We start from the raw sequence: 26,268 nt of genomic DNA on the forward strand, positions 1-26,268 counted from the left end.
AATAATCTGTCATATTAACATAACTGCCCGTTGTCTTTTCTGTCATGTTTATTGCTAATGTTTGAATGAAGGATATACACTGTATACTTTATATGATAGTTTACAGGTACTTACTGTACATGTGGTGTGTGAAGTACTGGTCACCAGTGATAAGAGTATTTAGGAAAGGGTGTGGACTTACTAAAAAGTTGGATAAGGAAAGTAATGTCTTAAAGTATTCATATTTGAACAAAATAATAATTGTTGGTACCTCCATTTAGCTAGTGTATTTTGTTGTCTATTTCGTGCCTAGCTTACATGGATAAACCGATAAATGCCCTGTTCACCTTGAAGAGCAAGATATACTCGAAATGTAGAAAGAAAATTCATTGAAAACCATTTCTGGTTTGTTTATTTTAGCTGCAGTTTCTCCAATATTAAGTATTTAATTTTTGTATGGTATAGTGCCCTTGTTTTGGTGTACAGACTATCTTCCAGTCTCCTCCAATTAAAGGCAATCTTATGACCATTACTACTAATGTATGCAATGCACATACAAAACTATTAGTATTAAATAAGGCTAAATCTTTGGTCAAAACAAAATCTGTACTGTACATTGGCCCACCAGATTTTCCTATTACATCTGATCAATTACTAACTCATTGTCGCATAAATTATCCTTAAATGGTGCCTAATTAGCATAAATATATGCATATTTAATATTATTTTCAAATTATAACTGTCATAATAATGTTCAATGAATAGTTAATCTCTTCAACATATTCCCCACAGGCTGTTTGTCAGCTTCTTCTATTTGTACTACAGACATTGAGTCACGTCGGACAACAGACAAGCATTTTTATAGCACATAATAAAAATTAATCTATGCAATTTTAAAATACAGATGATATATATTTATATTGCTTTCTTTCATCTTTAATTATTATTAAAATTATATTAAAGAAAATTTAATAATAAAATGTTATTGGGTTTTTAATGATCATATTGATGATCTAATCATGCGTATATTTGAATAGGTGGGTTACATAATGTCACTATGCACTGTATCACAGATTTAGCACTGTGTACGTCAGGTCATAGGATAACATCCATTTTTTGTGTTCACACATGTGAATGTTATTTAAACTGGTGACCAGCTGTGTAGTAGGTTTTTTAAATGAAAATTTGGTGTATTTTTTTAGACATAAACTACTGTATTTCAATACTATGTTTTCTAGTCAGTATTCTAATGTTGTTGAATATGATTTATGTAAAACATCTAATTATAATATAATATTTTTTTACAAAATATAAACTTAAGTATGATAATTATTTGCATAATTTACACGTTGTATTTAAATCTAATCATTCTTAATTTATTTTTTTTCTTCTTTATTTTTCATGGTTCGTTTTCATCATTGTTCTTCATTCTCATCTACTCAAATAACAGGTATGTGTTTTAACAACAAGTTAACATTTATTGGAATTTTGTTTTCTGTAGTCCTTGCTAATTACAGTATTTTATTAACATTGTTGCATGTTTTAATACACATGTAATTAAATGCCATATAAAGTTTATCCTGATATTATCACATTATTTGTTAATTGCAGTTATTGTTAGATAATAAAATACTAATTAGTTTCAGTAGAGTAATGTTTTAAACAGGTTTCCAATTCAATTGAAATCTGATATAAGCTCTGTCTACAATATCAAACTATATGTTAGGGTCTAATCTCACCCTTCTGTCTGATTTCACAGACAGGCATATATTGACTTTTAATCTGGATGTAGGCCTCTCCAGCCAGTTCAGATGAGTTCTTATTTAAGAAATGCTTACCAATGATTTTTTTCCCTGAACCTGGGTTTCCCTGTGCATGCAGTAGTCCCACCCACCACATTCGCCCCATATTTTGTGTTCTAGGGAGTGGGATTATACCAGAGGATATACAGAGAAAAACATTTTAATTCAATTTGAATTTCATGATCCTTTCCACCTCATTAGCAAAGTATATAATTAAAACCAAACACAATTGAAAATGTTTACAAAAAAATCTTAAGGTAAAGTAAATTTGGAAGTAACCCATTCTTAAGTGTTTGTTTTACTTTATTAAGTTCTGCTATATCAACATACATTTCACAAAGCCAAGGGTCTTGTTAAACACATGTTTTCTTTTCTCAAATTTCCACTTATGCTTTTATTATTTAAGGAGCTTTAGATTAAGTGTATGTGCTTTAGAAATAGCAATGACTCATACCACAGTCTTTAAAATACCAAACAATATACACAAAGCTATTATAGAATAATGGCAAATAAAGATGGCAAAATATGTTTTGAAAACAGATTCTACTACTGCTGTTTGGAAACTCTGAGCTGTTTGAGTCATAGCTTTGGATCTCGTAAATTAATTAATAAACAACCTGTAGTAGAACCCCTCCCTTCAGACACTACTGTACTGTCTGCTGGGGACTTGCTGGTTAAAATTATGCTATTTTTTTTTCTTAAAAAAATGCTTATTTACGGAAAATATGCTTGACAATCGGTTTTTCAGAATTATGGCGAACACTACAATTAATTTATCAGCCCCAGTCACTATGTCGGTAGTGGAAAAAATGGGGAAAATTAGTTTAGTATTAAAGAGAGATGATTTTCATTTAATTTTGACATGGCCACACCCTCTATTTTAATTATGCTAGAACCAAAATGGATTCCAAATGCCCTGCTGACCAAAACTGCTTTTTTGGTTTAATTTTTCCTGACCTCCATTCTTTAGTTTAGACTTTTAAAATAGCTCCCTCTATAGATTATTTTACATTATCATTACTGTAGTGTAAATCATTGGAAATTCACTACCTAAATGCAGTAGCCTGAACACATTTCAACTAATGTGCTTAATGTGTGAACATGCTCTCAGTCTCACTAAAGTATTGTAATCGGATTAAATTTATAAAAAAGCAAATCCTTGTTTAATGTTAAAGAAGTTTACAGCAGGCATTAGTATGTGTGCAGAATGATTTATAAAATATTAGCATGTTTGATTATTTTGAGGGATGCATTGTAACTCTGTAAGTGTTAGCATGGCGAAAATTACAATTAATTGATCATCAGCCCCAGCCACTGTGTCGGTAGACTTGTGTATTTATTTTTTGTTAAATGGAAAGAAAAATGAACAAAAAATGAGAGAAAACTAGATTAGTAAAAAAAGAGAGATGATTTTATGTAATTTTGATATGGCCACACCCTCTATGTGTCATACACAGAGAAAACAAATAAAATTAACAAGAATAGGGAGGAATAATCTGCTATGAAAGCAAGCAATCAAAATAGACCCTAACTTGGCGGTATGTGATGTAGAGTAGATACTGTACCTTCAATTAAACATTCCTGAATTTAGTGCAACAGTAATTAATAGTAAAAACTAAGTAATTAAAAGCCCATTGGCTATTGGTCAAGTATGGGGTTCCCTGAACACTCATCACAGCTGTTAAAATGTAACACTTACTGAATGTCAAGGTTTGGTATTAGAACTGAACAAATATCTGGTTTTGTAGAACAATTAGTAAATTATAAAAAAAAAATGTTTGAGATATGGGAATGTTGCATTGCAGGCATCAATGGCTGGATATTATCAATGGAGATAAAAATAGAAATAAACGTAGTTATAAGGTCACCAAAAGGTCATTTTTTTTGCAAATTACTATCAATATTATCCTGATAGATTTGTGGACTTAATACTCTATGACTTAATACAGCATGGTTTACAGTGCATAGTTAATCACTCTCACTATCTTCTGCATCTTCTCCATTAATAGCCTCTGTACTGTAAAATGCCAACTAAATGCACTTAATTTTTTGTAATTTACTGAGCTAAATGCATTTTACTGCTTTAGCCATTTGAACTGAAATTAACTTAGGGTATATTGAACTAATTTGGCTAATGCCCTTAGCTAAAATTAACCATGTACAGGTACTGTACAGTAAACCGAACCTAAAGCCCAGAAGCTAGTTCCTTATGCCCTCCACCCATGATTATCACTGGACCAGCAACAGTGTGGACATCAGGCCAAGGCTGCAAAGAAAATGGATTCTCCCAAGAGGCAGTCTAGGTCTTGTTAAACATTGGATCTTATGTCAGAGTTAGTCACTCCCTTGTGGTGCCTTAAGTTCAATATAAACTCAATCAAACCCATAAGGCCAGTTACCAATGTCCTACACCCACAATTATCACTGGACCAACAAAAGTTCGGACATCAGGCCAAGGCTACAGGTAAAAGTGATTCTCCCAAAGGCTAGGCTATGACTTGTTGAACATTGCATCTTATGTCAGGTTGGTTGCTCCCTTGTGCTCAATCTTTTGTTAATTCATAATTGAATGGTCAATGGACCACAAAAGCTAGGGCACACTAGGCCAAGGATATTTCAAGTGGGTATTCAGGTACAATTAATTAGCATAAAGTGAATTAATATCATTTGACATTTTAGTTAAAGAGGCAGTCTAAAATAACACGTTTATAATTGTTGACACCAAATGAATAAGGTCTTAAATGGACATTTTTTTTGTCTGTGTATTTCAGGCAGCACGATTTTTAACTCCTCAATGTCCTTGGCTTAGATTTAGTATTATACAGTCAGTATTTAAATATTTGTTGAATAATTTTATATAAGCTTATTCATTAATCATTATGCAATTGGGACTGGACCGTTTTCGAGGTGTTTACCACCTGTTGGTCCCATCCTTTACTAAATTTTATTTCTTTGTATGTGCATTTAATGAGAATAAAATAGTCTATTTCGTGCCTAGTGTAGCTTACCTGGATAAACCAACAAAAGCCTTTCTCCTCGAAGAGAGGATATATAACTTTGTTTTCTTTGAATCCCCTTTTCCACAAATGGTATAGTCCATGAAAAATAATAAAATACAATAATTATGTTTATTTTATTGAATGGGAAAAGGCAAATCAATGCAAGGTGGAATATTTAGAATTGAATTGGAAAATACAATTAGCACAGCCTACCCATCAATGTACTGTACAGTATATATATAAATTTTGCCAAAAATATGGATCAATTGCTATTTTGCTTTGAACCAAAACATAACTGATTCATAATTAATCTATGTAGAGACCTACAAATTTGTCTACACCTGAGATGTTATCTGTATGTGCCGTTGCCATGGTAATCTCGTAGTTGGTATGTTAAATTTGCTCAGATTTGTGACAAGTAGTGATTTGTAGCCGTTTCAGTATTTGTAAGATTAGAAGAAAATCCTGGGAAAATGTTGAAAGTCGCAAACCCTGTCTGATAAAGAAAATTGAAAAAACCTTGAGAAATTGTGGAAAGTGGGGGAAAGCTACAAACCGAATTTGATAGTGGAGACAGGATAGACATTTTTTTCGGTAAAATTTCCAAAAGACAATGCTGAACAGTATCAATGTCACTGTTTGAACCAGGAAACAGAATATAGATGATCTGCCAAAAAATTGACATGTAGATAAATTTTAGATGAAAAAAAACATGAAGTTAAGAATCATGAAAATCAGATAACATGCATTGTACAGTATATCAATTATCATGTCATTTATTACACCAGGGTGTAGTAGGTGATGGTCCATTTGCAGGGCTCAAATAGTGTCTGCATTACATCAGAACATCCAAATGTTTTGCTATACTTGTGTCTTTAGAATTCAGGGCGTGTCTACCAAACTTTGTATGCTACTCTGGGAGAATTTAGGTAGATAGAAATTAATGTTATGAAGCTTAACAAAAAGAAAAGAGAATTTTTAATAAGTGTAGTATGTCAACAAGTTGATGTCAAAATGGTATAGTGCTGAGACCATGCATTGGCCCAATACAGTTGGAATGGAGGTATGATGGGCGCAAGGAAGACTTACTGTAGGTCATACTAAATATCAAAGTTGATTTTAAGTCTCTCCAATTCACCCTGAAGATCCTCTTCATTTTCTTTAGACCTACTGTCGTCATCTACATAGGATAGCATCACACACTCTTAGAATTGTGCCCAAGCAGTATCCATCCATCAAGTGAGATATTAAAAGACTTGCCTACAGCTTACGTTAGCAAATAAAGTTTCTTTCTTTGTTGGCCATCATTCCTGTTTCATAAAATACCCTTCAAGTTCTAACATTTCTTGAGGAAAGTGATATAATTTATGGCCTGTACTATGTAGTGCATTTATCAATCTCTCTTTGATACTTGGCTTTCCCCAGTTACATTACTGTATAAAGGTGCTACTAACCCTTACAGCAGCCAATGAGAGAAGTAGTGGCTTGTCAATTTTTTAGGGAAGTTTCTTTAGGGAATCATATAATATATACAGTACTAACCAAAGGTATTCAATTATTTCTATAAAAAATGTATTCCCAGAAAATCAAAAAAAGGTAACGTTCCAGTCTATTTCGTGCCAGCTTACCTGGATAAGCTGACATTGGCCTTGAGCAATGAGAGCTAGGTATACTGGCATGTTTGAAACACACTTGCAAATAAGTAGTCTGTAACCATTTAGCAGAACATCTTCTTTACAATTATGATAGATTTTGTCAGTGAAAATCATGAATTATTCATGAGTATAACATGCACTAATCATTGCTGTCATCTTGTAGGCAATGTTGCATACAAAAGGCAAATAAATGAAACTAAAATCTACTGATCTTTAATAACAAATATGGATGATCTAATGTGGATGGTGACATTAAAAGTGACCACAAGCTGAGAAACAGGTTTTGTTTTTTTAGTAAAAATTAGGCTACAAATGCCACATGATCTTTGTTTACAAACAAACTATGCTAAACTTTTTTTCAGAGAAACCTGTTCTTTGGAGTTAAAAAAAAATAGAAACAAGTAGTGAGATAGGTTCTGGACAGTACGTGACCACCAAAGTACCCTGACTGTTTATCAATCTTCACTTTGCAATATCCCCTAGATAGAACTTAATAACACAATTTGTCTGTAATAGGTTTCCAGTTAATATTGAATCAAGACACACAACTTGAGCTATATATCAATCTAGACTTTTAATATATTTCTTTAGTGCAGTTGGTGGGGTTTGCCTGTCTTGGGTCATAGGTCATGGCCTATTGCTTGTAGGTCATATGTTTTATATAGAAATTAATTAAGCAAATCTGATTATATGAAATGATGAAGTCAATAAATCATATAGTACTGTAGGAACATGATAAGGTTCAGTTACCCTTACTGATGCCCATCTTGCCAACACAATCCTGATGTTCTTAACACAGTGTTTCACCTATGTGTGAGTACAGTCAACTTTCCCAAAACTATAGCATCGGAAAAACCGCAAACTTTTCTAAAACAGAATTTTCTTGAGCTCAAAAAGGTCACAAATGCCAGACTTCTTAGAAAACCAGACATAGTAGTTCAGCTCAATGGTGTTCATCAGTATTGGGAGAATTATCTCCCAATATTGAATATTTATGTATTGAATGGCGATACAACTTTATTCGTCTTCGTAAAAATACAAAGACATTTCAGTTGACGGTATGTTTCCATAAAAGATTTCATTTTCGTGTCAATCAATGAATAAAACTATTTTCTAGCAGACTTCTTTTTCTGTCCTGGTATTTAAAGTTTTGAATTTATCATTTATTTCGACCCCTGCCTCAACACAAACTTGGCAAAAAGTCGACACTTTTATTGTGGAAACAAAGCAGATCAATTGAGGACACATTTTATTTCAATTCACATTCAACATTGATGAGCCCGCCATAAAACAAGAAATGACAAAAGATCAATTCATTTTTAGAAGAGTTTTTAAAGCAATAAATTAATAAAACAATCTAATTATAAATTGAAAATATTTCCATTTGTTAGAGTTATTTCAAGTGTTGCATATTATTTATCTATTGCTCGTCAAAAAGCAAAAATGTTGACAAAGGGCTGACTATGAATAGAATTATCACTTTTACCATTGATTAAAACTATCTGATATCGTCCAATCAAATGGCATGGTTGTATAGTACTTAAGAGTGTTGTAGTAGATGACAAGAAACTGTGATCATACTGGCCTACTTTTGACTTACATCTTGCAGAATATTGTCATAAGCCTAATTGCCATTTAATTCCATAGCACGTTTTTTATTGATTCAAGAGCTTTTGTTGGAATTTTCAGCTCGGTAGTTAATAACAATTCTGACTAGTATTAGAACATTTTGTATGCTCAATAAAGGTACGTTATTTGGTACCTAGTGTACAGTAGTCTGTAAAAGCATGGAGGTAAAAGTATGCCAATAAAATGTCATAAACTTTTTTTCAATTCTGTCTTTTCAGTCTGCAGTTCAATTTATTTTCTTGACCAATACTAGAAAATTGAAAAGGTTATGATAAAGTGTACAATTGAACCCCTCCTTTGGGACAGCCACTTTCTTATGAAACGAAATAGGGGAATTGTATTTGTTAACCTCTGACCCCTTTTTAGATGACACCCCTATGGGGTTAGCATTTGCTGGGTCTCAAAGGTGTCCCTTTAATAGGGGTTCTACTGTTTATTATTGGTCACAGTTTAGGTTTTGTACAGGCTGTACAAATAGGGTGATAAAAAGGCACATATATTAATAGTGTTCAAGCATTTCATCAGAACAGGCCTTTCATTGATATTCATAATCTAAGCCAGTAGAGGACTAAAATATGTATTGAGTTTACTCAAATCTGCGTGCTTTATTATACATCAAATAAATACGACGCTGACATCTTTATTCTAGATTAACCCCATTGGGAGCATCTTTTCTAATCTGTAGAACTAGTAAGGATTCTGTAAATTCAGTCAAGCGTTCAGCGGAGTATGTAAAGTGTTAGATCCCTTTTGGCAACTAATAAAAGAGTTGATAGTTAGACAAATGAAATATCTGGAGAGCTTTTGTTTACATTTTATATCCAAGTGAAGAGTTCGATGTTAAAAGGTGGCTATTAGAGGACCAAAGTGAGTATCTGCACCTCTTAGTAGGTATTTATTTAGAAACTGATACGCTCGGTTGTTTTGTGTCCTGTTGGCAAGCTCTTTATTCTGACACTGTGTTTACCCCGGAGTGTACGGTGGGTACTAGCAGGGTTAGATCGTAATTTCACTTGTGGTGTACAAGATTGTAATTGAGACAGAGATGAGCGAGCTTTACCCAACATCCTGGACACTTAGTCGCAGTTTGTTCTATTTTTTTTTGTAAAGTGACTTGTTCATAGTATGTCCATCCCTCCAGGATCTGTGACAATATTTTTCTTTCTGTGCTGTGTAAGGACAACTGCAAGACCTTTGTAGTGAATAATTGACACATTTGAAGTGTTTTTCTTTACACACTATGACAAAAATACAGTAATATATTTTAACAATTTTAAAAATGTTGTATATATAGCATAGTATTTCTAGTGTTCATAAATGTAATGATTTTAAAATCTGTTTAATAGATTTTTAAGCATACAGGTCAGTGTTGGCTGCTTTCTTTTCTAGGCCAACACACAGGATCAAAAAGCGATCATTTCGCCAACGTTCCCACCATAGAAAGCCTGTGTGGTGCACTTGGTTAGCTCACTCCTGGCTTCGTCATTCCTAATCCTAAAATCCCATTTCTCTGTTATTTACCATTGTGGTGTCACATTCCAAAAGGATAACCAATCTTGAAAGGATCAAAGTGGGATTAATATTTAATATTAAAGTATTAAGTTTTAAGATAATGTTTTCCTAATGTAATGAATAATTTCCTGAAAACCTTGTTATAGTAACACATCTTCGATCTATCTATGTATTTTTGCTATGCATTTTAAAACTATTGCTAGAATAATATTGAAATTATTCCGGTGTAAAGTTTTTCATTTGTTACTTTTTTTAATGTCAATTTAATATGTTGTGGAATTCTGTCTTCCATGGGCGTGTTTGCTGCGACCAAATAACTGGTTGAATTTAAAATTACTATGCCATTCTTATTGGTTCTCTTCTTATTGGACTTTGGGTTTTTTTTTTCCATTTGCAATAAGTTTTGCATTGAAAGATTCAAGGGACAGAAGGAAGGGCACTATTTTACAAAAGATAAAAACACCTCAGTGGGTTGAGTTAATTATGTCGTTTTATAAGTCTAAGGTATGGTACACCCTCTTTTTCAGAAATCCAATATTCCCAACTTATAAAAAAAACCAACCCATTAATAACCACAAGAAGGCACAGAGCTACTGGTTGCCTGCTAGCCACCCTGAGACTGTATGTCAGTCAATGTCACTAGTTCGATATCTATAGGTGAAGCACTTTGATAAAAGAAAAAAAACATTTGTCAGTTTTACCCATCAATAACCACAGTTTTACCCATCAATAACCACAGCTACTGGTTGCCACCCACCCTGAGATGTCAGTCAATACCACTAGAGTTTGATATCTGTAGGTGAAATCCCTGGATCCATTGGTATGGGGAACAATATTGTACAAATAGCTTATCACATTACATAACCAACTTTAAATGTGTACAAACATTTACAACATGTGAAAGTAGCCTGTAGAAAAACAACCAGACTTATTTATAAACATTTATGTGGAGACAAATTTAAGTTGGAGACAAATTAAGTATAGAACTCATCCTTGCTTGTATAATTTCCGCCAGTAGTCTGCATATTTTGACGATGTGGAAGATCACAAGCCAGATTTTCTAGACTGGAAAAGTTGGTAAAACAATGCTTCATTTAAATTTATTTTATTTCAAAACTCAATTTACTATTAAACTATTTTTTTTTTGGCAATAGAAACTAGAAATATTTCCTAATAACTAGTTTATACAATACAACAATGTTTCATCTAAATTTATTTTATTTCAAAACTCAATTTTACTATTTTTATGGCAACAGAAACTGGAAAACATTTCAATTAAATGGGTTTTAAAACAATGCTTCATCTAAATTAATCTTTAATTAAAAGTCAATTTCCTATTCTACTATTTTCATGGCGATAGAAACTGAAAACATTTCAATTAACTGATTTTTAAAACAATGCTCATTTAAATTATACTTTATTTTAAAATGCAATTTCCTATTATAACTATTTTCTTGGCAATAGAAACTGCAAACAAATTTAAGCAAACAAATTTAATTATTAAGTGGTTTATAAAATAATGCTTGATCCATTGATTTTTTTTTATTTTATTTAAAAACTCCAATTGCAATAACTCATTTTCTTGGCAAAAGAAACTATAACTTCAATTAACTTGTACCTTAAATTACAAATATACTATAAACAATTGTATAATGACAATGATGCAGTACAATCATATTCAACTTTGGCAAGCTTTCTCTGTAGAAAGCTTGTGGATGATGATGTCATAACTAATTTTTACTATAATAAATTAAGCTTAAACCCCTTGAATGAATATACCACAGTATTCCATGTATACAAAAGGGTTGAACGACCTTTATTTAGGCCAGATTATTTTGTTTAACGAGGCTTCATCTATGAAAGTAAATGCATAAAATAAGCAAATAATCTTTTACTTTTGTTAGGGATGGCATCTGCAAGTGCTTCCTTACAAATACAGCTATCATAGTTATGATAAAGTTCTTTATTATAAAGTAAATTGTTTATCTTTAATATTATTTTTAACTTAAACAATCTTGTTTACTCTTGAGTGAAATAATGAAGAAAATTGGGGACAATTTGCTTAGCACTAAATCTGTCACTCTCTAATAATGACAACTGTGTTTCCTAAAATCGATTTGTAGTGATGCAGAGGAATTTGTTTTCCACTTGAGAAGGAGACAGTAATTCTTACTTGTTTAACTCTTATTAGTTCATCTGTGAATTTGTTAAAGAAACAACTTTAGCGGTGGCTTCGTTTATTTACAATGTTGATTACAAGCGTTTTTGTAGATTACCACATCCAATTTAAGAGTCCTAGTGTTTGACAAGTGTCCTGTGGATGTTTACTCGTTGATTGGACAATACTTTAGTGTAACACCAAGGTAAACATAACAGTTTTTTTGTCTGAATTTGTTCTTCTTTGGGTCATTGGTCGCTTTAGCAGCAGGATGATGGCATTGGCTGTAAGTATTCTTTCTGATTTGGCTTTCTATTATTAGATATTGATAAAAAATTGTAAACGTCAATTAATTTCTAAATTTTGTTCAGGATTTTTGTGAATATTAGGTGGTAATGTACAGTAATACATTTTTGACGGCATCAAGAAACTAAGCTTATATTGTACTTTGTTAACAGGCGTGTAGAATCTGCTGGAAACTTTTACCTGTAATGTTAACAAAACCCATGATGTACAGTACTAATTTGTTATACAGTACCTGTAGTAGTGGTCTATTTCATGCCTGGATAAGCCAACATTAGCCCATGTATTTGTAGGCCTTGTAATAAATTCACTGTAGCCACTGTTATTATTTGTGATGAAAAGCTGGGATGCTATGTGCAACATACTGTACTTGTATAGTATTGCATTTTTGTACAGTTAACAGAAATTCATAATTATTTAGTGAACCCTCCCCTCTTCCCTCTAAGCACTTACAGTATGGTCTACAGCATTAACAATCATATCGTCCTAATCAGTTGTCAAAGATTTATGTTATAAAATATGTGTGGAATACCTAACTTTTCCTGGTGACGAGTTCAAATCTAGTTATATTGAATTGGAGGATGTCTTTGAAATGCAGAATATAGTAATGTATACAATACATGTAATATATTTTGAATGTTGTGCAATAAACTTTCCTTGCCATATTACTGTACATGGCACTAGAAGTTCATTGTCCTGTGTGTTTATCATTCTCATTATTTCATCTGTTTGTCCGTAAATAGATAGCTAGATATAGTTGATAGATTATCTTCAATCTGATACATTCTTGGCCAATATATTAATTACTGCACTGTTTAGATTTCCTTTCTAAATGAGTTTTTTAAAAAATGGGTGTATACTGTAAGAATAATATTATTTTTTGTTTTTTTTTGGTCTATAAAAAAGTGGTCCTTTACATGATTCCTTGATAGGGGGCAGTGATTAATAAATATAAATAAACATACAAATTGTTAGTACATAATGTACTGTACAAAATATTAAAAAGTAATCTTTTGGTTGAAAATGCATTAAAGCATTCAAACAGTTGTCTTGATTGTAAACTGTTTCATCACATCATAATACTTACTACAGTAGGCCCTTATCTTTTCATGTCTTTCATCAGGTGTTTAGGCCCCTTATGATACACCTATACCAAGGGTCAGAGTCACATATTCATTGTCCACAAACCCCCAATCCAGTGATTTGAAATACAAATTTCATTGAGTCTCCCTCTTTCAACCCTGTTTAATTTTCAAGCTCCAATAAACTCAACTCAAGTTTATTTCATCACCACCAGGTAATGTAGAATTTCTATTATTAGGTGTCCCTTGGGAGTACTGTAGGCCTACATGAACTAAAGCTGGGGTGTACAGTAGCAAGTAATGTACATTTAGGTGGCTAAAGCTGAGATTCAGTTGGAACATGCTGCTGGTGCCAGAAAACTAGAAAATCCTCAAATCTAGATAGCCGTTCACGAAAACTGAACGGCACCAGATAAAAATTTAAATTGTTGTTTCTCTTTAGTTTTGAAATTGTTTTTTTCATCATTTTTTTTAAAGTTTGTTTTAAAAAATTTTCATATTTATACTTTCATTGCCTATTTTGATAGTATTTTCTATTGAAAAATAGTTCATAATAGTTGTTTTAGTTATTTTAGGCCCGTATGATCTACAAATCCAGATTTAGAAATAATATGACCTTACCATAAAATAGAGCGAAATGAGAAAAAATGATTTATGAACAAACTTAAAATGGTTCAATGATTATGATGTCATATTTTTTATATAGCAAAGTACTGTTCATATAATTTTTTAAAGTTCCATATTTCAAAAGTACAAATTGATCAATAGTCATTAACATTTCATCTTTGTGGAATTGTGAAATAGCGCATTATAGATTCTCTTGTGGCTAATAAAGTTTGACAAAATTAAAATGAAGTGTTAAAATATTATTTCTAGTTTTAAAGTATATCATTAAGGTGTTTTATTCGGGCCAACATGGCACATCAGCTTTAAAAAAATGATCTCTCCAGGGTTTTGAGCATAGACACATCAAAGAGACCGACTAGGATATTCAGTTATGGGTGGTTGCAATCGGTACCTTGGTATATTACAAAGGATAATAGTCTGGTCATAGACATAGATCATTATGACACGGTAATTTAACAAATAACACATAATGTATGTAACCTTATGATTAATGGGGTTCTCAAGCAAGGTGAGTGCCTTTTATCTGAGGCGTATTAACGTAAGAGGTATTCCCCTGTAATTCACATATTTCAGCGCTTTGGGACAATCTTTTGGTTGTATAATTGCGCTTTATAAATCGAACAACATTACATTACATTCTGAATGTATAGTAGGCTTCAAATACAACTGCAAACCGACTATATTTTTTATTTTTTTATTTTATTTTATGTCTTTAGGCAATGTGGCCAAAGATTACCAATAGTATATTAATAAATAGTAAAGTAATCGCCCTGATACAGGGGCTATTTTGTGAACCAGTTCAACGGGGTAACCCCCTACTCTTCTTGAATAATGAACTGGGTTCTTTAAAGTGCACACAGGTTATAACTGTGTACACTGGACCTACGGTTTATAGTCCTTATCCGAAGACTTGTTCCACCACCAAAACCCTTGCAGATGTTGTTGGCTCTTTAGGTATGGTAAACGGTGCCCCCTAACCGCTCGGCCATTTGACTGTCTTAATCGCTCAGTTAAAGCAAGGATTAACAAACACCTTGTAGATCATCCTCAAAAGAGGGCCTAAACAAGATAATACAAAAAAGTATGAAGAATGGAAAGAGTGTGAAGACAGTAGGAAGAGTATAGAATAAACTTAAATTGAACTATAATGTTAGACCGACTTAAATCAATGTTATCTTGGGCAATTCATGTTTTTTTCATTACATTACCTATACAACAGATGCATGTTGTCTATACTAAATACAATTCCGAAATCCATTAAACCATCATTTCAATTCATTCCTTTCAACTCTTTCTCATCTTTCAAATAGATTGGCATTTATTAGTGCAATTTATCAAGTTTGTTTTTATCAACCTGTTTGTTATCTACATTACTGTTATACAACCAAAAGCTTTTTACGTTTTTTCCAAAAATAAATAAGTTGTATAGATATATTAATAGCATCATTAACGTGTGTAAGTGGAATAAGTAGGTCTTAAAGTATTTGTGAGTTTCAGTTAAGTTAGGAAAGTTGAGACAGATAGAAAATAATTTGCAGTGTCTTTATAAGTGCACCCATATACCTTTGAGACTCAGCAAAGTGGCGCCTTTTGGGGTGGCTAATAAAGAAATGAATGAATGAAAAACAAAAATAAAGATGACAAATTTTCTATTTTGCATTGAGCTAATTGGATAAAACTTGGAAGCTTTACTGAAATTCATTGTGTCCAGAAGATGATGAGAAGAGGATACATTTTTTTGGTTAACATGGTTTTCTGTTTTTATTCCTCAAAAAGAGGCAAGTGCAATTGTAAGCAACTGAACAAAAAACATATTTAGGCCTAGTAGTAGATGAAAGTGATTTGTCTGCTACATGAAAGGCCTATTTACTATCACTTTCGCTGTTTGAAAAGGGCACTTCAGGAAAAATGGAGGGTTTTTTCGAACCCTATTAACCCCCCTGTCTACAGGCTTTTAGTCATCAAGTACGAAATACATATTGTGGTCGCTAACAAAAAATGGTTCTACAAAAAGTGATTTCACTGTGGCTTAGATCAATTTATTAGAGGCGATTTAAGACTACTTCCCCACATTAATCTCCTATCTAAGCAGGCTTCATAATTCCTAAAAACCAAAAAAATTATGTACTTAAAATGAAATGTTCTTTAAATCCATTTTTGGAAATCGCTTGATGGTTTTCATCTGCGATTCGGACACCTCGACCAACTTAGACTTTTCTTAAAAGTTTTCTTGTCAATTTGAATAAGAATTGATCAAAGTTTGACATTTTAAGCGAACTTGACCTTTTGTCTTGTCAACAGTTTTCAATTTACTTGTGTATCAGTTACATTGATTGATTGATGTGATAGAGCCTTTATCTTTTATTTACTAATGAGTAAATATCACTTTCATTGATTGATAGGAATATGTTTACCAATCTACTGCACTATAGGGTTAATGTACACCTGTGGTAAAGGTAGAAGCTGAAAAAAAACCCATAGACCCACTGCAGTAATCCGTATGTTCTTATATCCCACCAAGATGCTTGTGATTGGTCAAATTACTTTTGTTGCGCTTGTATCTGAGTGGGAAGCGAGCTGATACAATTACAATGTTCTAACATTTTATTTACAGTAGAACTCCTATTAAGGGGATACCTTGTTCAAGACCCAACAAACCACTTAAAAAAATGTCTCCTGCATAAGTGTTGGTCATTGCCTCAATTGTGTATCTCACAAAAAGGTGTCTTCTTAATAGGGGTGGGCACCTTTTAGGTGTGTCCCAAAGGAGGAGGAGTTCTTCTGTAGTTGTACTTTATGTTTTAAGTTTTATTCTAATTCTATTGTATATTTATTTTCTACTCCAGCCTTCAGGTTACTGGATAACTGTCCACAGTCTACAGAGTATTAGTGATGGCGGTATTTTAGACCCTGATGACCAGATTCAAGACGTCGCTGATGACCGAGAAAAGGTAACTAAACAAGCTATAGGTTTAATTATTCTTTTACCGTTTATTTTTTGTAGAAATAACTTGATTAAAACTACAAAATGGCCTATTCAAAGTCCGATTTTATTAATCTTCATTTTTCATGTTTTTGGGGGACAATACATCTTTAAATGTTGATCCAGTGTACCAATATGACATGTTGAAAACAATTTGTTTTATGGGATATTATACAGTATCATGATGCATATTATCATAGTATTTTATTGCTTAATTTTTCTCTTTTTTAACTATCCTTTACAATTACAATATTAAATTCAATACAATATTTTATAACACAAACCTTTCAATGAACTATTTACAAATAACTGAAGATTACAGAATCAATAAAAACAGATTTGTTTGTAGACTATCTTTTAGTTTTTGATACTACCAAGTTTGACTGCAAGGACGAACTACTTACGAATTCAACTTGAGTCCTTTATCCTAATTCCAACATTTCTAAACAATCTATTGAGATGGAAATTAAAACTGTTATTAGGGCTTTAAACCACATTGCTTTCCCTTCATAAAGCTCATTGGAACGTCAAAAAAATAACAATAGAGTTTTATTTTCATAAGGATCAAGGTAGAATCAATCAACAATATATTTCTAGCTTTGGCACGGCTTGTACAGTAGCTATTTCTGACTACCTGTACCTTTCCGTTGATAATTCAATATCAGCACAGAAATTACAGTCATGTAAACTCGGCTATTATTAGTTGCTAAACACTGCCAGAAGATGTATGCGTATATCTAATGGCATTCTTACTTTTCGACGAGTGTAATCTCCTACAAGAGTGGATTTTAAAAATATGTTAATGGTTTGTCGAAGAACTGCTTACTATTGGAATATATTTGTCTGCTAATAGATTTTTATCATGTTGCAATTCAAAGTGACAAAACGATCTAAAGCTAACTCACCAGTAAGTTTCTTTATTGTATTTCATGTTTTGATTGATAATATTTGAGCCTGTAGCCAGTGAGGTTTGTAGGGTTTAAAAGAAACCCCTTTTTCCTGAATATCCTTTTTAACTAGAGACCAGACAAATGGCAATTTAGTTAGGCCTACAGTAAATATCTTCTTCAGTTGCTTACTGTAGGCTTGTATTTTTTTCCGGAAAAGAACCCCCTGTTAAAAATAAATGTGAAAGCTTGGTACCCATTTGTTTTAAATACATATAAAGGTTTGCGCATGTGACAACTTCTCTTGCATGATATTTAGCCCATCCTACACATGAATATGTATAATGGGCTTCACTGGTTCCTTATTTTTGTCGATCATGAATTGGAAATGTGAAGGAAACATTGCCTGGACAAATTACTCCAACAAGGCAAAATTTATTCAATCTGAAAAATTGAGAGAGAAAAAAAACATTACAAATTCATTATGTTAAGCTACTTTGTATTAATTCATTCAAGTTTTTTCAAGTTACACTGCTGCAAGAGAAATAAAAACCTTCTGCGGTATGTAAAATTTAACATCTTAAGCCAATAGATCTGTCGAACTTACCATACACTTTGTAGAATTTTGTATTACAGTTTAAATTTATTCACTTTACCTGTAAATGAACTTGTTAGAGTGAGTGAATGGTTAATAACTTACTCATTATGTTGTGTAGTTCTAAACAACATTCTAAATCTAACATCCCTCTAGTAGTTGGTTCTACCATCACTGATGGTTGTTGTACACACTTTTTCTTCACAATTGTCTTCAAGGCAATATTATATATATTCTGAGAATGATTTATTTACAGTACTTATTTTAAATGATTTCTCTAAAGTTACTTACTTTATGTTAATATTTTTTACCCTGCTCAAATACTATGAATTTTTATTTCTGCTATTGTGCAATGTTAATATTATTATAAACTTGTTCAAATAGTGGTAATATAGTGAGTATGTTCAGTTATACATTATTGGTTAAATGTAAAAAATATTTATTTGAACCTTTTCTCACCTGCTCTATGCTCATCCACAGTAATCTATCAAGTTGATATAATAAACTGTATTACAATACTGTATTTTCAATTAAATCTATTATATACTCTAATCTAGATACTAAACAAAGTAATATTTTAATATTTGTATTTTTTTTAAATGTCACTGGTACTTTAATATCAATGTCATGATCAAACAAAGGCAATTTTGTTGCCAAATAAACATGATCAATCAAGTAGTGTTTTGTTGTACACAAATGTCAGTAGTACTGTTCCTCTGATGTTGTACGATAACTCTATGAAAGGCTGCTTTTAAAAACACACAGAATCTATATACAAATCTAAAAAAAAGTGCTATTGACATTGTAACATTTTGTGAGTCTATCAAGAGTGTGTGCTGGGCAGGGAGTTTAAACTCATTTCCAAGAAGCACAACCCCATTGATTGAACTACAGGTGTGTTTATCTTGGCTGACATGTATCCGGTTTTTAATTGTGTAAACAAATAGAATGAAAGTAATTAAAACGTAGTTTGATTTTAAAAAGGAATGCCATGAGAAGCTACATTCAATATCAGATTTCTCATATTAACAGGCTCAGCCGTGGGTGGTGGTGGTGTACCCACTTATTCTTCTCAATCAATGCTTTCATATACCTGTAAACCTAACATGACTTATCTCTACTTCTGGTAGAAGAACGCACTGTTAACGGCTTGAGCAATGATGTGTGAGAAATTGAATGTTTAGAAGAAAGTAAATTAAAAGAATAAAGTCAATAATGGAATTAATCTTTGGATTTACCCACCTGTTTGTCAAGGAGGGTCAGATAAGTTTCATAAAAATTGTACCAGTGAAACATCTGTTGTATAAAAATGTTGATTTTTGTTGGGGTAAATCAAAAGGTAGTTAAAAGGGCAAGGGATTTTCATTTGACTGACAGACAGGCTCATAGAAAAAAATGTCATAAACTGATTGATATTTCGATGAAGCAACATTAGTCGGTTTTACGAAGGAGTGCTAGACTCTTGTGCAAAAACAATTCCCTGGCTAAAAACCCATTGGAAAAATAAAATGCATTAGTTTTCCTCATTCAAATAGCAACAACCACCAGGATATACTCTATGTTAGTAATAGTGCATTTGGGGTTTGGTGGGTACCATGTAGAACTTAAACTGTCAAAAGTTTATTAAATGATGGTAATAATATACTTCTACTGTACCTCACGGGCGGATCCAGTGGGTCGCATGCTCCCCCTTTTGACAGCTAAATACAATTTCGAACAACTTTTTATCTATCTTTAAATGACTACTTAATACTTCTCGCCTCCAATGTACCTACAGTACAGTACAATAACAGGTTGTTATACCAAATAATGTAGTACAGTGTAGTGTACCTTTTCCTTTCGATGACATTTTTTTTCTCTCATGATTTTCAAATTTAGTTACAATTTTAAAGAGTGTTATAATTAAAAACCACATTGATACGTTCAGTACCATATTCCATTTTTGTCTTCATTGCATAGTATTGTATGATGATATTGAATATAAATACAATCATAAAACAACCTGACATGTGTTGCAATTTCATTCTGTTTAAATAAAGTAATGAAATTAGGCTACTAAGTTGACAATGACATTTTATTTATTGCATTTTTGGGAGACGAGACATCTATTTTTATTCATCCCCATACAATGGTGTAAAACGTGACAAAAATATAATAATTTAATCCTTACAATTGATACTATCCTAATCCTAGTGTCAATGAACTATAATTAGTAGAACATTCCGTTAAAATACTTTAGTTATTGTTTGAAAATATGTTTAAATGCCCATGGTCTCCCTCTTTGGACAATGGTGTAATCCGCCTATATATTCATAACAGTACATATTTTGTCCAATTTTACAGGTATAAATACAGTACATGAATAGGTAGGCTTTGTTTGTTAATAATAGTTAAAATTCTCCTGTGTGTTTTTAAATACAAGAGATGTATTGATGTTCAAGGAAGTCAGGGTTAGAATTAGCCAAGGTTATCCATCCCCTCAAATCCACTAATAAAGAATACAGTCATCATAGACAGAAACAGAAAATATGATCAACAATACAAAAATAAAAAATATAGGGAAGTATATATATATATTGTCCCCCTGAAAAAAAAAGGAAAAGCTTTTATTTTCCTGTACATACTGTAGATTGAGTAAAAAATGTACACCTCCAATGAGTGTATCAATGGTTTCCATGGCAACCTTAAAAGCAATTTGTCATGGATAAAATATTGTAAAAAGAGACTAATTTGAATCTTGTTTGACCTGTACCCCTAGCCCACCTGTTGTAGATAGACCTAGGCCTATACTCTTCTGCTTCAATGGTCTTGTTGACAGTGGTAGACTGCTCACAAGTCAGGTGTCAACAGCATCATGAAATTAAACCCAAGGTCACGAGTAGACCAATTAGAAGCAATGTAGTAGTGAAATTGAGCTTGTGGGTATTGAATATCAAGTTCTGGTTGCCTTCACTGAACACTATCATCTGAAGTGAATGCCATTTTCCTTTCTGTGGGACCATGGAGCATATCTTTAAAAGAACCGAACTGATTTATGCGTCTGAATGAATGTCTCTAGAGATCGGTGTATGCAGTAGTAGTAGTTTTAATTGAAAACTTTGGTTCATTTGGCCAGTTGAAGTCATGTTGGTTGTACCGAGGTTTCAAGTTGTGAGTAAAACTGTTGTTTGAACTTTGTTTTAATAGTAGTCTGCCAGAAAAACAGTATGAAGGTTTGTTTGTTTGTTTGTGTTTATATTTACTACAGATGTCCACTGCTGTATTAATTTAGTATTATACTTTCATAGTATAATATTTAGTAGTTAGGTCTACTACAGTACCAACATATAGGAATTGATTCTGTATCTGTAGCATAGCAAATGTTTGTGATTTTGTTCATGTATATTTATTATATCTTTGTCACCACTGTCATTGCCATGATCATCATGATCATCATCATCATCATCATCATCATCATCATCATCATCATCATCATCATCATCATCATCATCATCATAATCATCATCTTGATACAGATACAGAATTCAGAATCTTTATTGGTACAGTAAGGAAATGTTTTTTTTCCAATTAGGAATATAAAAAGTCATAGGTATACAAAAATACAAGTGTAATATATTACATTTAAAAAATGGATTTAACTAATGTATGAACTATGATTCATTGATTGATTTTTTGTTGTTTTTATTTAATTTATAATTGTTTTTGGCATTTCAATTCAATTGTTTTATTACAAGCTAATTAGTCAATAACGATCACACTATTGCATCTGAAAAAAATTAAAATTAAAAATTAATAAACAGAGATATATTAAACAAGTATGTATGTATATAGCTAGTCTGTATTATGTTAACTTGAATGCTAAGCTTAACATCATGTACTAGACATGTAGGACACAATAATGATAAATGAATACCTATCAGCCTTTGTCATCATGTACACTACATTATGTTGATTTTGCCGAACAGATGTATTATTAGAATTTAATAGTTGTATATCTTTATACAATTATTCAAAGGATACTGTTTAACTATTAGTACTCAAATGACATTGAATTTGTTTTATCTGTTTCTATTTGTTGAAATACAATGGCCTGACTACACTGTGTATTATTAACCATACAATTGTACTAAAGTGAAACAAGCTATTTGAACTGTGAGCTATTGTTGTAATGAATTAGAGAGAGAGAGTTGAATAGATCACATTGCCAGTGAGTCACCTTGTCTAAACTCATGTATTGGTTTATTCCATCAAAGGTGATGATTAGTGTTGTAGCAGTGGTAGTGTTGTTAAAGTTCCTTTCTCATTCTTCTGAAATACCATACCTCAGTCTACTTCACCAAGCAATGAATGATTCAATATTTTAACAAAAAGTTCTTAAGCTCCGTCTACACATAAAAATCTCTATGGTCTACACTATTAAACTTTATGTGACAAAAACATGTGATGTGCCGATATATGGACATGATGATGGTCATATCACTACCAAATTTGAGCATATCACTACCATATTTGGGCACATCACACTTTTTTTGGCAAACTAGTTTGATATTGTAGACAGAGCTTTAGATTGTTTCCTAACAATGTTTTCTGTTATTCATTTTTTCAGGTTACTTGTTTTTTACGTTTTTGTTTTTATGTATTTTAATGTTTTTTTCTTCTTTTATTTACTCTTAATATAGAAACTTTGTTTTTGAGTAGTTCCTTTTCAATCTTTGTATTTTAACAATGGATTTTACCTTCTTATTTGAATATCTCACTTCCTGTTGGAGACTACTGTACTCTGTGTTTTCACATACACATTGAAAACTGAAGGTTTTAGTACTGTAAGAAAGAATACTGTAAATAAGTACAAAAAATAAATTTTAGTAATAGTACAAATCGTAAACAAATCTCTTGATATTAAATATACAAAATAAGATAATAAAAGAATCAAGTAAATGCATAACTTTTTAAAATATTTGTAAGATTCTGTTTGAAGAAAACATTTATTTTAAACGCTGTGCAGTATTTCAAATTTAAATTGAACAAGATTGTTAGTTTTTTTCCAAGAATAATGTGCTGACCTCATCAGAAGTTCAAGAACAGATTAAATAGCTAAACATAGTCTGTGTGATACAATATGCAGTGAATGATTTATAGTCCTGTCATGTTTAGTTCAAACATTTATTTTATGAAAAAATAGACTTTCTTTTAAATGTAGCAATATTTTAATTTGTAAAGAAACGTTATAGTATTTTAAAATTTAATTTTAAAAAGAACACACTTCTTTTCTACGGTAATAATGAATGATAAAATTGTTTAGGCTGTATTATTTTGTATACATGTACTGCAACCTGGTAGTTGGTTGTATGCTAAAAGGCCTAAAGATGTCTCCACTTGAAAAAATAATTTTTAAAATGTTTTTGTTGTTTAGTTTGTTTTTTTTCTCTACAGAATTGATTAACTTAATTAAAACTGCAAATTGTCTATTCAAAGTAGTTTTTTATAAATCTATTTTTTTCATGTTTTTTGGGGACAATACATCTTTAATCTCTTATCTACACTTTTCTTCAGTTTAAAAATAAAAAGAGCAGGAATGTTGCTGGTTGTCTGCAAAATGCTATAAATGTCTCTAAATTTCTCTTTCAGTTGTTAGCAAACTTTGAAGAGCAAGATGGTCCTAGACCGACACATAGCATAGGGGACGGCACAAGCGCAAGCTCTGCAGGAACCGCTAGCCCTGACATGTTCCACTCTGAAAACATAATCAACACGAACAATAGCAACAAAAGTTTCAATGGCTGCGATGTTTGTGAACACAATCAGATGGGTGTTGTTGTAACGGATGAAGACATCAATACAGGTACGTTTAGCATGCGCATGTGATAACATAGGGATAGGGTACTGTGGCGTTTGTGAACACAATCAGATGGATGTTGTCGTAACAGATGAACACATCAATGCAGGTAGGTTTAGTAGGCGCATGGGATAACATAGGGATAGGGTACTGTGGCGTTTGTGAACACAATCAGATGGGTGTTGTTGTAACGGGTGAACACATCAATGCAGGTATGTTTAGCATGCGCATGGGATAACATAGAGATAGAATACTGTGAAATTTGTGAACACAATCAGACGAATGTTGTTGTAACGGATGAACACAATGCAGGTAGGTTTATCAGGCGCATGGGATAATAAAGGATAGGGCTGTAATGTTAAAACAAATTGCTCGTTTTACATGATGAAAGTGTTCTACTAATAGGAGTGTCCCCTGAATAGGAATTTACTCTGAATATAGATCTCCTAGGCTCTGATTAGCGATGTCCTGAATAGGGAAGTCTTCTAAATAAGGATATTCCAAAGGAGTAACTCTACCTTTGTCCTTGGGTTAAAGCCTGCCCCCAATATGTAACAATGTTTAAGGAAGAGAGGGGGTACTGAACTGAATATGAGAGGAGCTACAGTACTAAAAGATGTTTAAAAGAATGCATAGTATAGCCCATGGGACTATAATGAATGGCAACTAGTCTTTTTATATAAAATAAAAACTTAACCTCAAAACTTACTGCACAGAAGGAATAATATTATAATATATATATATATACTGCAGTATAATATATTATATAATAATGTTAGTGGGTTAGTAACCTTTTTAGCTGATTCCTTAGAGGGTAAAGAGGAATGGGTCAAGGAATTGTATTGCAATACATATAGTACTGTGTATTATTATAGGACAAACATTTTGTAGGAAGGATATATGGATAGTACAGTCAAGGTGGTACAAACAGGAAATCATCAGGAATATTAAGTATTCCATCAGGAAAGTTAAAGCTTGAGCTTGAAAATTTCCCACTTAATATTTCTAGGAACAATGTATAACATGGCATTATATTTAGGTGAAAAATAGGTATGGTATCATAGAAGTAGCTCTTGTTTTTAGGAATTACTTATTTATTGGAATACAAGCACAGTTTACAAGTGATATTTTTGGAACAGTCTTGCCTTTTGCATTGTTATGTAATACTGAACAAAGGTAAAGAAAATGTTTGTTTTGCACAGTAGGTTGATGCTTGATAACAAACCAGTACTATATATGATACCTGCATACAACTGGTAAAGATACTACAAGTTTAATCAGCTACTTTTAGCAGCACTATATATGTTGTCTGTTAAATGCTTACCTTGATGCCTACCTGATGACAATCAAACTCATGAGCTATTTCCTCTCTTAGTGTTTTGTATGTGTTTATCGTGGTTGTTTTTGGAATTACATAGGTAGGCAAGGAGTTCCAGAAAACACCAAAGTAGACTAGTGGTATTAAACCTTTTACAGTATTGTATATTTTGAGTGGGTGAACTTTGGATGGATGTCAGGGTAAAAAATTAGCCATATAATTGCTTAGATTTTAATAAGGTAAAGGTGAGTCCTCTGTTCATTCTGAACATAGAGGAATAAGCTGTTAGAAGCGCATTGCACTACAGCCTTGGCATTATGTCGAAAGGGTGGCCAGTTCCTTACATAGTAAGAATATTGGAATTTATTTTTGTACATTCTAACTTGGAATCTTGATCACAGTGTATTACTTTAAAATATGTTTCTATAACAATTTAATTTATTTTCTACTCTTTATTGATATAGGTACAAGTTTACATGTAAGAAGGGGAAGTGAACCTAGCTTGATATACACAGAGAATAACAACAGTAAAAATCACGACAGGGAAGAGGAGAGGTGGGGATCTGAAGAAATACTGGATGACCTTGACAAAGATGTAGGTCAATTGTTTTGATTTGACATTTGATTACAATTAGTCTTTTGTTTAAAGGACAGCAGACTGGGGTATAGGTTGTCCCAATTTATTTTGAATATGGGGGAATAACCCATATTTTGCAGCTGAATTGCACACATGTGACTTACACATTCTTTCTTTCAAAAGTGAAAGGAAAAATTTGCAATACCTAGCAGTGTGTTTAAGCTCTGTCTACACTATCAAACTAGTTCAACAAAAAGTGTTATGTGTCCAAATATGATGGCATATGCCTAATATGGTAGTGATATGACATCATCATGTCCATATAT

The 26,268-nt window shown here is 32.3% G+C and overlaps 1 protein-coding gene across 6 annotated transcripts in view; it reads left to right on the plus strand.

Annotated features, from left to right (window-relative positions):
- The window catches only part of LOC144839825 (partitioning defective 3 homolog), a 71,983-nt gene that overhangs the window by 16,494 nt on the left and 29,221 nt on the right, over nucleotides 1-26,268 (plus strand). For 5 of the 6 annotated variants that reach the window (XM_078695343.1, XM_078695345.1, XM_078695348.1 and 2 more), the window contains exons 3-5: nucleotides 16,593-16,697; nucleotides 23,840-24,053; nucleotides 25,830-25,960. In XM_078695343.1, the coding sequence (XP_078551469.1) occupies nucleotides 16,593-16,697; nucleotides 23,840-24,053; nucleotides 25,830-25,960 (450 nt within the window). Of the gene's footprint in view, nucleotides 1-16,592; nucleotides 16,698-20,912; nucleotides 21,362-23,839; nucleotides 24,054-25,829; nucleotides 25,961-26,268 lie in introns of those variants that run through there. The other variant, XM_078695349.1, reaches the window with a different exon arrangement.

The sequence above is a fragment of the Antedon bifida genome, chromosome 4 (assembly GCF_963402885.1).
Source record: "Antedon bifida chromosome 4, ecAntBifi1.1, whole genome shotgun sequence".
NCBI lineage: Eukaryota > Metazoa > Echinodermata > Crinoidea > Comatulida > Antedonidae > Antedon > Antedon bifida.